Source organism: Pristiophorus japonicus, chromosome 8 (assembly GCF_044704955.1).
Source record: "Pristiophorus japonicus isolate sPriJap1 chromosome 8, sPriJap1.hap1, whole genome shotgun sequence".
NCBI lineage: Eukaryota > Metazoa > Chordata > Chondrichthyes > Pristiophoridae > Pristiophorus > Pristiophorus japonicus.
In genome coordinates, this window is record NC_091984.1 from 170,133,729 (window position 1) to 170,145,423 (window position 11,695).

The 11,695-nt window shown below is 54.3% G+C and overlaps 1 protein-coding gene across 2 annotated transcripts; it reads right to left on the reverse strand.

The window, feature by feature from the left end:
- Positions 1-222: 222 nt before the first annotated feature.
- LOC139268218 (protein PML-like) lies at positions 223-11,251 on the reverse strand. 2 transcript variants are annotated; one of them, XM_070886267.1, is made up of 4 exons: positions 11,033-11,251; positions 6,150-6,201; positions 2,892-3,081; positions 223-1,286 (listed from the first exon to the last, which is right to left on the reverse strand). In XM_070886267.1, exons 2-4 carry the CDS (start codon positions 6,162-6,164, stop codon positions 547-549), a joined length of 945 nt encoding a protein of 314 aa, XP_070742368.1. In that variant the 5' UTR covers positions 6,165-6,201; positions 11,033-11,251; the 3' UTR covers positions 223-546. The 2 variants fall into 2 exon arrangements, with proteins under 2 accessions (XP_070742368.1, XP_070742369.1); XM_070886268.1 differs by lacking the exon at positions 11,033-11,251 and adding an exon at positions 8,461-8,525.
- Positions 11,252-11,695: the final 444 nt, after the last annotated feature.

Consider the following 11,695-nt stretch of genomic DNA (forward strand, 5'->3'; position numbering starts at 1 on the left):
AAGCAGATTATCTGGTCATTATCACATTGCTGTGTGTGGGAGCTTGCTGTGTGCAAATTGGCTGCTGCGTTTCCCACATTACAACAGTGACTACACTCCAAAAGTACTTCATTGGCTGTAAAGCATTTCGAGATGGTCGCGAAAGGCGCTATATAAATGCAAGTCTTTCTTTTTTCACATTGCAGGTGGGTCAGTGTGCTTCCCTTAGTAACGAAGTCATGATTTTTAAAATATTATTTATTGCCGGTTTACATACTGTAACATTGCAAATATAAAACGGTAACATGGGCTCCAACAGTGCAGAGCTCTGTAGCAATTAGCAAGCAATTTTTTAAAAAGCTGAGGAATTAGCGTGTATCTTGGGAAATGAGGAGCAGGATAGAGTGAACATTAAAAACAGAGAATGCTGGAAATCTCAGCGGGTGGGGCAGCATGTGTGGAGAGAAACAAAGTTAACGTTAACTCTATTTCTCTCCACAGATGTTACTGTGTTCTATCGGTCAACCTCATGGCAGGTTAACCAAGCCCCACCAAACTGTGGCCTCTTCACTTGCTGAAGAAGTTGGATAGTTTGAAGTGGTTCAGGCCCGTGTGTCCCAGAGATTTCAGAAGGGTTTTCAGCCCCGAATTGCCATCCTGCTGGTGAGCTGCCTTCAGCTTTTCCAGAGTAACCTCTTGCAGGGCAAGTTTATCAGTTAACTGATAGAATAGTATTTTATCGTCGGCGAGAGGCTGTAGGGTCATCCGGCACTCCAGCTGAAAGAGAGAGAACTGACTGCATTGCTTCTGTTCTGGAGTGAACGTTAGAACAGAGTACAGCTCCTGCAAACTCTTTACATCTTCGATAGCGTTGTGAGCATCATAACTTTTCTTCAGAAAGGCTTGCACTAATTCGGTTTGCTGATGGCTCTTGACCTCCGACCTGGGAACAACAGCCCTGGCCAGCCATAATGTATCCAGGAAACCAGTCACACATCTGGCAAATTGATCTTTCAGGGAGACCTCTTCCCAGGCACTGACGATAATCGGACTGTCAAAGCTCCAGATGTTATGCCCTGCTAACCGAGGCCTGTCCAGGGACTGCAGGAACTGCAGGAACGCTGCCATGGCGTCCGCCAGGCTGCAGGTGGGCTGTGGGACTTCTCTCAGGTACAGGACCCCATCCATCACCTGCAACCCATTAATGGCAGCAGCTCCTGCCGAGATAGGCCTGTTGGGCAGGATGTACTTCGCAAAGATCCTCTCTCCACTCACCGCTGCTACCTGCACAATCTCGCAGTCTTTTCCTGGAAAATACAGATATCATGTTAAAGGGCGACGTTCCTTGCCAGCCTGGGTTTTACAGGCCGCCCGATTCTGCCATGTTCAGCACATCTCCGCCACATCCCGACTTCGTGCTCCCCTTTCGGGTTTTTTTCTGACTGCACAATGAAAGGGACTGAGCCTTCACTATGGAGGCAGGGCTCTCCCGTAATCCATCGAATTATTGAAAGTCTAACATCAACCATCTGCCGCCCGCTGCACTTTCAACAGGAGACCCTCAAAGCTCTGTGAATGAGCACTGACCACGCTCTGAGAAATCAGTGGCTCCCAGTGGCTGTATGGGTGGTGAGTGAGGGGCGGGGGAGACAGGGCGGGGCACGGGGAGACAGGGCGGGGCACGGGGAGAGTGGGCGGGGAGACAGGGCAGGGCACAGGGAGAGTGGGTGGGGCACGGGAGAGTGGGAGGGGCACGGGGAGAGTGGGCGGGGAGTGAGGGGCGGGGGAGACAGGGCGGGGCACGGGGGAAGTGGGCGGGGCACGGGGAGAGTGGGCGGGGGAGACTGGGTGGGCCAGGGGGAGACTGGGCCGGGCAGTGAGCCGCGGGGAGACTGGGCCAAGCGCGGGGAGACTGGGTGGGGCGCGGGGAGACTGGGCCGGGTGCGGGGAGACTGGGCCGAGCGCGGGGAGACTGGGCGGGGCGCGGGGAGACTGGGCCGGGTGCGGGGAGACTGGGCCGAGCGCGGGGAGACTGGGCGGGGCGTGGGGAGACTGAGCGGGGAGTGAGGCACCCAGGAGACTGGGCCAGGTGCGGGGAGACTTGGCGGGGAGTGAGGCACCCGGGAGACTGGGCCGGGCGCGGGGAGACTGGGCCGGGCGCGGGGAGACTGGGCAGGAAGTATGCCATGGGGAGACTCTCTCGCTCAGTCTCTGATAATTCACACACTACACAGGATTAAACAAGATATACGACACAGAAACAGGTCTTTTGGTGTTTATGCTCCACTCGAGCCTCCTCCAGTCTTTTCTCATCTAAATCTATCTGCATAACCCTCCATTCCCTTCTCCCTCATATGCTTGTCTAACCTCTGCTTAAATGCATCGATACTATTCGCCTCAATCACTCCCTGTGGCAGCATGTTCCACATTCTCACCGCTCTCTGGGTAAAGAAGTTTCTTCTGAATTCCCGATTGGATTTCTTGGTGACTAGATTATATTGATGGCCTCTAGTTATACTCTTCCCCACAAGTGGGAACACTCTCTCTGTATCCACTCTATCAAAACCTTTCAGAGCTTAAAAAACCTGTGTTAGGTCACCCACTGTAACACCTCTCGCGCAATCTCTCTCCAATCCTTCCAATATCCCTCACTGAGTTTCTCTCCCGAGTCTCATACTGTCCCTCAGCCCGTCTCCTTCCTAATTCTCCTCCTATCCCTCCGTTAGTCTCTCTCCCACGTTCTCATTTGCTCTCTCTCTCTCTCTCTCTCTCTCCTGTGATGCTCCTTTGTTTTATTATGACGACGTCGCTACATGGTGCAAGCAGATGTATGGGGAGAGCAAAAGTGTGTCACCGTGTGACGCAGCACCTTAGCCCAAAGCCCAGGGAGTCTTGCTCAGACGGGTCCACACCTAGTCCTGTGGTTTCCAAGTCGAAGAACACCAGGGTCTCCTTCTCCTCTATGTTCCCCGGAGGGGCACTGGCTTCATCACTGGATGGCTCCGCACTGGCTACAGCACTGGATGGTTCCGCACTGGCTACAGCACTGTCGGCATCGCTCGGCACTGTCTCCATCACTCCATTCTCTGCAACCTGGGCATTCTAAAGCAGACACACAGCATTCAGCAGCCAACCCAACTTTTAGTCACATTAATAAAATGGTTTTGTTATTGTGTGGGAGCCAGATGGAAGGTCCCGTTAAGATCTGTTGGTGACAAATGATGTCACTGTAGCAGGATCTGTGCTGTGTGTGTGTGTGTGCAGCGATCGCCGGGCTCACTGTGCTGGGCCGCTGCTCCTCCGCTCCGCTCCGGGAGCAACGTGGAGACCCCGACCTGCGTGAGAACACCAGTGGCAGGTCGGGGCCATAAAAGGAGCGGAGGTGCGGCGGCCCTAGAAGCAGCGCGGAGGCCTCGGGGAGCAGCGCGAGCTGGTACAGGAGGGCGACGGCAGCGAAGAGTGACGTCATCAAGGTCCAGGTTGGTGATTGGAGCGTGGGCAGGTGGAGCTGCGAGAGACTGTGGAGGGATGCTATCGGGGCCCAGGGGAGGTGTGAGTTTGGGGCCAGGGGCCCAGGGGCACCACGGGCCAGCCCACACTGCGATATGTGTGCGCACTAGGTCCGTGCAGCAGAGCCGGTCTCCAGTCGTCCTGGTTAACCCTTGCCACTGGACCAAGACCTAGCTCTGTCAAGCCCGTGTGGTGGCTGGTGAGCAACGGCTACCACACGTTAAAAAAAATCCACACACAGGCATCTTCCACCCTTCAGGATGTAATTCAGGATCCGGAATATTAGGTCCTTCATTGAAACACCTGTGAACTCATCCTTTTTTGTCGTGGAAGCAGGTCATCCTCGCTTCAAGGGACTGCCTATGATGATGATGTCACACTGCAAGGGCAATCTGAAACGCTAGTTCGCCAAAATCAACGTTCCCGCCGCTGGGCACCACCAAATATCTGGGATAATGGTCAAACCCCCACAGAATAAAGAACCTTTATTTTCTTTCCAGCATACACTGTGAACAGGCTTTTCAATACTTTGGACAGACTGTAATTATAGCTAAAACAAAAGCACAATACTGTGGATGCTGGAAATCTGAAATAACAGAGAATGCTGGAAGCACTCAGCAGGTCAGGCAACAGCAGCGGAGAGAAACAAGAGTTACCGTTACAGGCCCATGGCCTTTGTCAGCACTGGAAACAGTTGGAGATGTAACGGGTTTTAAGCAAGGAAAGGGGGAAGGGGAGGTCTGTGATAGGGTGGAAGGCAGGAGAGATTAAATGACAAAAGGGATGATGGTGCTAGGCTAAAAGAGGGTGGTAAAGGGACAGGTAAAGGAACAGAAGATGGGTGTCGAGGGTAAATAGCTATAGCGGGATAGCAGAGTGGGGAGGGAAGCCTGGGAATGTGGCAAAGAGAAGGTTCCCTGGCCCAGGAATGTGGTGGCAGATAGAGAGAGGGTACAGAGAGGGCACAGATTCCCCTGCCCTAATAACATGCCACAGTCGCAGCACCAAGGAAGAATGCTCTCGACCGCACTAAAGTGATATTCTCCATTGGCCACATCCTGCGGCCTTTTGAAAAGAGACATCAGCCCGGAGAATGTATGGGGGTTCTCTAAACCCCTCTAGCTGAGGGCACGGTAGCACAGTGGTTATATTACTGAACTAATGATCCATAATGATCTGGAGACGTGAGTTCAAGTCCCACCATAGTAGCTGGGAGTTTAAATTCAGTTAATTAAATAAATATGGAATTAAAAAGTTAGTATCAGAAATGGTGATGTGACCATGAAACTACCAGGTTATCATAAAAACCCATCTGGTTCACGAATGTCCGTTAGGAAAGGAAATCTGCTGCCCATACCCGGTCTGGCCGATATGTGTGACTCCAGACCCACAGCAACGTGGTTGACTTTTAATGGACCAGCGAGCCACTCAGTTGTTACAGACTGCAGCGGTTCAAGAAGGCGGCTCACCACCACCTTCTCAAGGACAATTAGGAATGGGCAATAAATGCCGGCCTTGCCACGATACCCACATCCTGTGAATGAATATTTTATTTAAAAGCTGGGGTCCCAAGGGGAAACAGTGTTTGCGTTTCCCTGCGTTTTGGTCCAGTCTCCTACTGGAGTTGTGCCAAGATACCAATAGAAACCTCACAGTACTTCTGGCCTATTCCATTTAGTGCCTATTTAACTTCATTTGCAACGTGACTGAGCTGGCTCCAAACTTAGATCAGCCCCCGAAGATGGAGACTTTGATCCCTGTATTCTCACCTCGGTCTCAGCTGAAAGGGCAGTGAAATCTTAGGGGTACTGAGATCTATCAAATACATAATTGATTTCCACTGACACAAACCTTGAGACTGGTCTAGCAGTAAGGTGCCGAGAAGCCTTTATATATTTCCCCGTGTAATGTGAGTATGCTCTCAGGTTTGTATAGCTATTGAGGAGTCCGTGATCCACGTGTACGTTCAGTGTGTGAGGCTGCAGCCCCTCTTCCATTATGTGAAGGGGCTGCTCCTCAAATTCTGGTTGCACTTCAGTCCCACACTCCTGATCTTTGGGCACCCGGTGCAGAGGGGAGTGGGCAGGTCGGAAGGCCTCCTCGTAGGACTGCTCCTGGGCATGGCCAAGGTGGTCATCAACCGGTCCAGGCAGCGGGCGGTTGAGGGGGTCGTTCAGCCCGACTGCCTGCCTCTCTTTCGCAGGTACATTCGAGCCAGGGTGTCCCTGGAGATGGAGCACGCAGTGTCCACCGGTATGTTCGCGGCCTTCCGCGAGAGGTGGGCGCCGGAGGAACTGGAGTGCATCATCACCCCCGGCAACCAAATTTTAATTTCACTGTAAAGTTTTATTTATTAATTTGGCTGTTCTATCTAGTATTTTTTTAATAAGAGGGCACTAGGCTTTAAGTTCTATTAAAATAATTGTAGAGCTGTTGCCTTGTGAATGGCATAGCCAATCACGTGATCTAGGTTATCCACGATGAGGTATGCAGTTGTGAGCCTAGTGGATGAACTGGTTATGTATAGAGTGATTGTTAAACCTTTGTTGTTCTAAACAGCAACGTGTTGCTATGAATTCTTAAGCAAAGAACTCATGAAGTAGATAAGTTACACCCAGCATTACAGACCATGTGTGCAGGAGCCTCTCCTAAATGCTTACCACAGGTGATGCCATCTCTCGCTCAGCGATATCAGCAAATCTCACAGAAAGCCTGCAACACAAAACAACTCATGCTCAGAGATAAACCATTTCACCCTTTCCTGTCCTCTCAGTTCCCTCCCCTCATCTCCCGAAAACTCCGACAGGAATGCTGGTTCAACGCCTATCGACCTATCAGCAGCCGCCATTATCTCCTGTGTGTGGCCAGTTTTCACGTGTGGGTCGAATGAGTGTGTCGACCATGTGAAGCGTCATGCCCTTCCTGATCAGGAGTGAAGGGTTATGGGGAGCGGGCAGGGAAGTGGAGCCGAGTCCAGGATCAGATCAGCCATGATCTTATTGAATGGTGGAGCAGGCTCAAGGAGCCAAATGGCCTACTCCTGCTCCTATTTCTTATGTTCTTATTCTGGCTAAACTCTGTCATTGCAAGGGTTAACCTGCCACGGTCACAGGGGTCTGTACCTGACACCAGCTTCTGGTTGCTGGGTAATAACGACGACAGAGGTTGGGGTGGTCTTGGACCTGGCCTGGAGACAGCGGAGGTTGAACAGGTTCCCACTGGTTCTGTCGTTTAGTTCCACTCCAAAGACCACCCTAAGTGGAGGAAGTGCATCTGGGAGGGCGCTGAGCACCTTGAGTCTCATCACCAAGAGCATGCAAAAATCAAGTGCAGGCAGCGGAAGGAGCGCGCGGCAAACCAGTCCCACACACACCTTCCCTCAACGACTATCTGTCCCACCTGTGACAGGGACTGTGGTTCTCGTATTGGACTGTTCAGCCACCTAAGGACTCATGTTAAGAGTGGAAGCAAGTCTTCCTCGACTCCGAGGGAGGACTGCCTATGATGATGAATAACCAGTCCTGCAGCCCAGCAGCTGCTGCCTCCTTTGTCCACACGTTGTCTGGATCCGCCTCCTGCAGCAACGCAGCATTTCCCCATTCCCCACACCAGTGGTCCTATAGACTCACTGAGTCAGCTTGCTGGTGATGGCCATATCGGCAGACATGGCTCCGGGGAACGGAACTGAGACTGCCAACCCCTCTCAAATCTAGAAGGCCTTTTTGGACCATCGCTGAAGCCCTTCAGCGATCTCCCCTCAGCCTCGATGACCGACGGCGAAATGCTGGGAAGAACTGCGACATACGGAATGGGTTCCTTATTGAGGAGCCCACAGTACAACCTGAAGGATCAAACCTTCCTCGCAAACAGTGGACAACCATCAACCGCCTCAGAACCGGTCACGGTCGATGCTGCCACCTTCCCCATCGGTGGAAGATTAAAGCATCCCCATCATGTGACTGTGGAGCTCCTAATCAGACCCTGGAGCACATCATCGAGTACTGCCCGCAGAGGGATTTCGCAGGCAGCCTGCAGGATATCCACGGTATTACACCGGAAGCTTTGGCCTGGATATCTGACTTGGATATTGACGCTTGATTTATTTTGCTATGGCCGTATGAATGAAGAAAAAGAGCCCAAGCTTTCTTGGCACAGCAAGTGCCCCGCCAATAGACAGGGGGAAGGTTCCATCCCAGTCAGATTGGGTACAGCCAGCCCCAGGTGTGTGGAGCTTCGAACCTGCTGCCACATCTCCTCTGTACCTGGCGGGGTCCCTCACAATCCCAGGTGGTCCCAGCCGAGGATGGCAGGCTCCCACCTTGCACAGTGCTGGCAAAACTCTCACTGCCTTCTCCCTCGCTCCTCGCCACCCTCAGACCGAGCAAAACCAGCGAGGCAGGACATGGTCAGATCCACAGCCCGGGGGCTGCAGGCTCTGCGGCTCAATCGCAGGCTCTCCCAGCAATGTGGGTCCCTGGTCAGTGCTGCTGGGGTTCGCCCCTGGTGCCTCCGGAGGTCACTGGCACGCCCCCCCCCCCCACCCCGCCCCACTCGCAAAAATACATGATTCGAGCTAAACTGGTACCCGCGATGGGGACGGCTGGAAGGACAGAGAGAAAGGACAAAGTGAGAAAGAGAGAGAAAGGACAGAGAGAGAGAGAGAGAAACAGGGAGAAAGGACAGAGGGATAGAAAGAGAAAGGACAGAGAGAGAGAGAGAGAGGACAGGGAGAGAGAGCGAGAGGGACAGAGAGAACGGACAGAGAGAGAGAGAGAGAGAGAGAGAGCGAGAAAGGAGAGAGAAAGAGAAAGTGCAGAGAGTGAGAGAGAGAGAACGGACAGAGATAGGTTGCCGAGGAGAGCGGAGACACGGCTAACACTGTCCCGTTGCCCCGGAGAGGAGTATAACTCGGATGAAAGTCCCGCCCGCCGGTCAGTTCCCTGTCAGTTTCAGCCGCTGGGAGACTCTCACTTTCTCCATAAAACATGTAGCAGCAGGCCACCTCCCTTCAAGCAATCGAAGTGTTTCCCTGCCGAAGCTTGCCCCCGGATCGGCAGCCCTGACTCAGCGGGTGTGGTGCTCCCCGCCCACACAGGGCCACACCCTCCCACCCAGCAGGAGCTCAGTGAGGAGGCTGCACCCATCCACTTCACCCATCACCCTCACCGGGCACCCTCACTGGGCAGTGGGCAGTAACCCGTGCTCCGGCTGTTGGCCCACCCCCTAACTCGGGTTAGTCTGCTCCCTGCTCCCCCCCCAAACTCGGGTTCATCCTGGCACCCCCTTAACCCGGGTTAGTCCTGGCCCACCCCCTAACCCGGGTTGGTCCTGGCCCATCCCCTAACCCGGGTTAGTCCTGGCCCACCCCCTAACCCAGGTTAGTCCTGGCCCACCCCCACCCCCAAGCCGGGTTAGTCCTGGCCCCCCCTAACCCGGGTTAGTCCTGCCCCCCCCCCCTAACCCGGGTTAGTCCTGCCCCCCCCCTAACTTGGGTTAGTCCTGCTCCTCCCCCTAACTCGGGTTAGTCCTGCTTCCCCCCCCCCCCCCCTAACTCGGGTTAGTCCTGGCCCACCCACTAACCAGGGTTAGTCCTGGCCCACCCCCCAACCCGGGTTGTCCTGGCCCACCTCCCAACCCGGGTTGTCCTGGCCCAACCCGGGTTAGTCCTGGCCCACCCCCTAACCCGGGTTAGTCCTGGCCCACCCCCTAACCTGGGTTAGTCCTGGCCCACCCCCTAACCCGGGTTAGTCCTGGCCCACCCCCTAACCCGGGTTATTCCTGGCCCACCCCCTAACCCGGGTTAGTCCTGGCCCACCCCCTAACCCGGGTTAGTCCTGGCCCACTCCCTAACCCGGGTTAGTCCTGGCCCACCCCCTAACCCGGGTTAGTCCTGGCCCACCCCCTAACCCGGGTTCGTCCTGGCCCACCCCCTAACCCGGGTTCGTCCTGGCCCACCCCCTAACCCGGGTTCGTCCTGGCCCACCCCCTAACCCGGGTTCGTCCTGGCCCACCCCCTAACCCAGGTTAGTCCTGCCCCCACCCCCCAACCCGGGTTAGTCCTGGCCCCCCCCAGCTCTTGTCCCGCTTGAGATCAGTGAGCTCAGGGTGTTGAGCCTGTGATCTTCCAGTTGAATTTACAGCTCAGGGAAAATCGCTGGTGCTGGCGGGCGCGGACCTGTTGCTTCGTTCCGCGGCTAGCCCGAGGTCAGTTCTGGTCACATTATAGGAAAGATGAGGTTGCACTATAGAGAGGGGACAGAGGAGATTTACTAACTGCAGAATTTTAGCTATGAGGAAAGATTGGATAGACTGGGTTTGTTTTCTTTGGAACAGAGGAAGCTGAGGGGAGATTTAATTGAGGTGTATAAACTTATGAAGGGCCTAGATAGAGTGGCTAGGAAGGAGCTATTTCCCTGAGCAGAGGGGTCAATAACCAGGGGGCATAGATTTAAAGTAATTGGTCGAAGGATTAGAGGGGAGAGAGGATAGTAAATTCCCCCAGAGGGTGGTGGGGATCTGGAACTCACTGCCTGAAAGGATGGTAGAGGCAGTAACCCTCACCACATTTAAAAGTACTTGGATATGCACCTGAAGTGCCGGAACCTACAGGGCTATGGACCCAGAGCTGGAAAGTGGGATTAGGCTGGATAGCTCTTTGTTGGCCGGTGCGGACACGATGGGCCGAATGGCCTCCGTCGTCATAATTTTCTGATTCTAAGGTGCCACAGCTCGGCTGTTTAAGAGACAGAGCCAGGGGTCTTGCTAGTCCGTTACAGAGAGCTGCTGCTGCCATAACCCATTGCAACACCTCAACCTTCCCCCCAGGAAGGCTCCCAGTCCCCTGACTACGAATGCCCTCCCACCATTACTGAGCAACACTGCATCCCTCTGTGATCCTCACTATGTCTGCAAGCACCGTACGACCTTTAATCCAGCTGGTCCTCCGTATCCAACCATGCCCGGCACGCCTGTAAACTTTGCATGCCAGAGTCAGCCGTGGCTCAATGGGCAGCACTCTCGCCTCCGAGTCAGAAGATTGTGGGTTCAAGTTCCCACTCCAGGGACTTGAGCACATAAATCTAGGCTAACGTTCCCAGTGCAGTACTGAGGGAGTGCTGTGCTGTTGGAAGTGCCGTCTTTCGATGAGACGTTAAACCGAAGCCCCGTCTGCTCTCTCAGGTGGATGTGAAAGATCCCAGGGCACTATTTTGAAAAAGAGCAGGGAAGTTATCCCCGGTGTCCAGGCCAATATTTATCCCTCAATCAACATCACTAAAATAGATTATCTGGTCATTATCACATTGCTGTTTGTGGGATCTTGCTGTGCGCAAATTGGCTGAGGCCTTTCCTACATTACAACAGTGACTACACTCTCAAAGTACTTCATTGGCTGTAAAGCGCTTTGGGACGTCCGATGGTCGTGAAAGGCGCTATATAAATGTAAATCTTTTAACCAAACACGCGCGCGAGTAAACTTTCTGTATAAACCGAGTAAACTAAGTTTGTGCTCAGGCCCGTGCCCCGAGTCCGAGTCCCTACTCACGGTCTGTGCGGTCCCGGTCCCAGCTCCGCTCCGGTGCCTCCCTCCAGCACTCGCGGACTGGGACCCGGAGCCGCTCTCTGCGGAAAGCCCAGCCGTTCCGCAATATCTCGCTGGTGATTGGTTCACAAAGTGAAACATGCCGGGACATGCACCGAGCCCCAGGGCCGGCAGGAGCTGACACAGCTCGGGCTCTGGGTGTGTCACAGCCTCCAGCCCTCACTGCAGCCGCTGCCCCCTCGCTCACAGCAAGGGCAGAGGACTGGGGGCTATGGGCAGGAGTTGGGGGCAGGGGCTGGGGGTAGGAGGCAGGGAGCGGGAGCTGAGGCAGGGGCAGGGTGCTAGGGCACAGTGCTGGGGGCTGGGTCTGGGCCAGCTGACATTTCCCAGAGTATTAGGCAGTTCCTCCTATCGAGGATGACCCGCTTCCACACCAAAAAGGGATGAGTTCACTGGTGTTCAGTGCAGTGAAAGGGTGGGCGGAGATGGGCGATGTTACGGAGCTGGAAATAGGCGGTCTTGGTTATGTTGCAGACTTGTGGTCAGAAGCTCATTGCAGGGTCAAATATGACACCAAGGTTGCGAACAGTGGTTCAGTCTCAGACAGGCTGTGTTAACCCTGACTGCAAACTCTGGCAGCACCGTGAGCTGCTCCCTCCATCACTC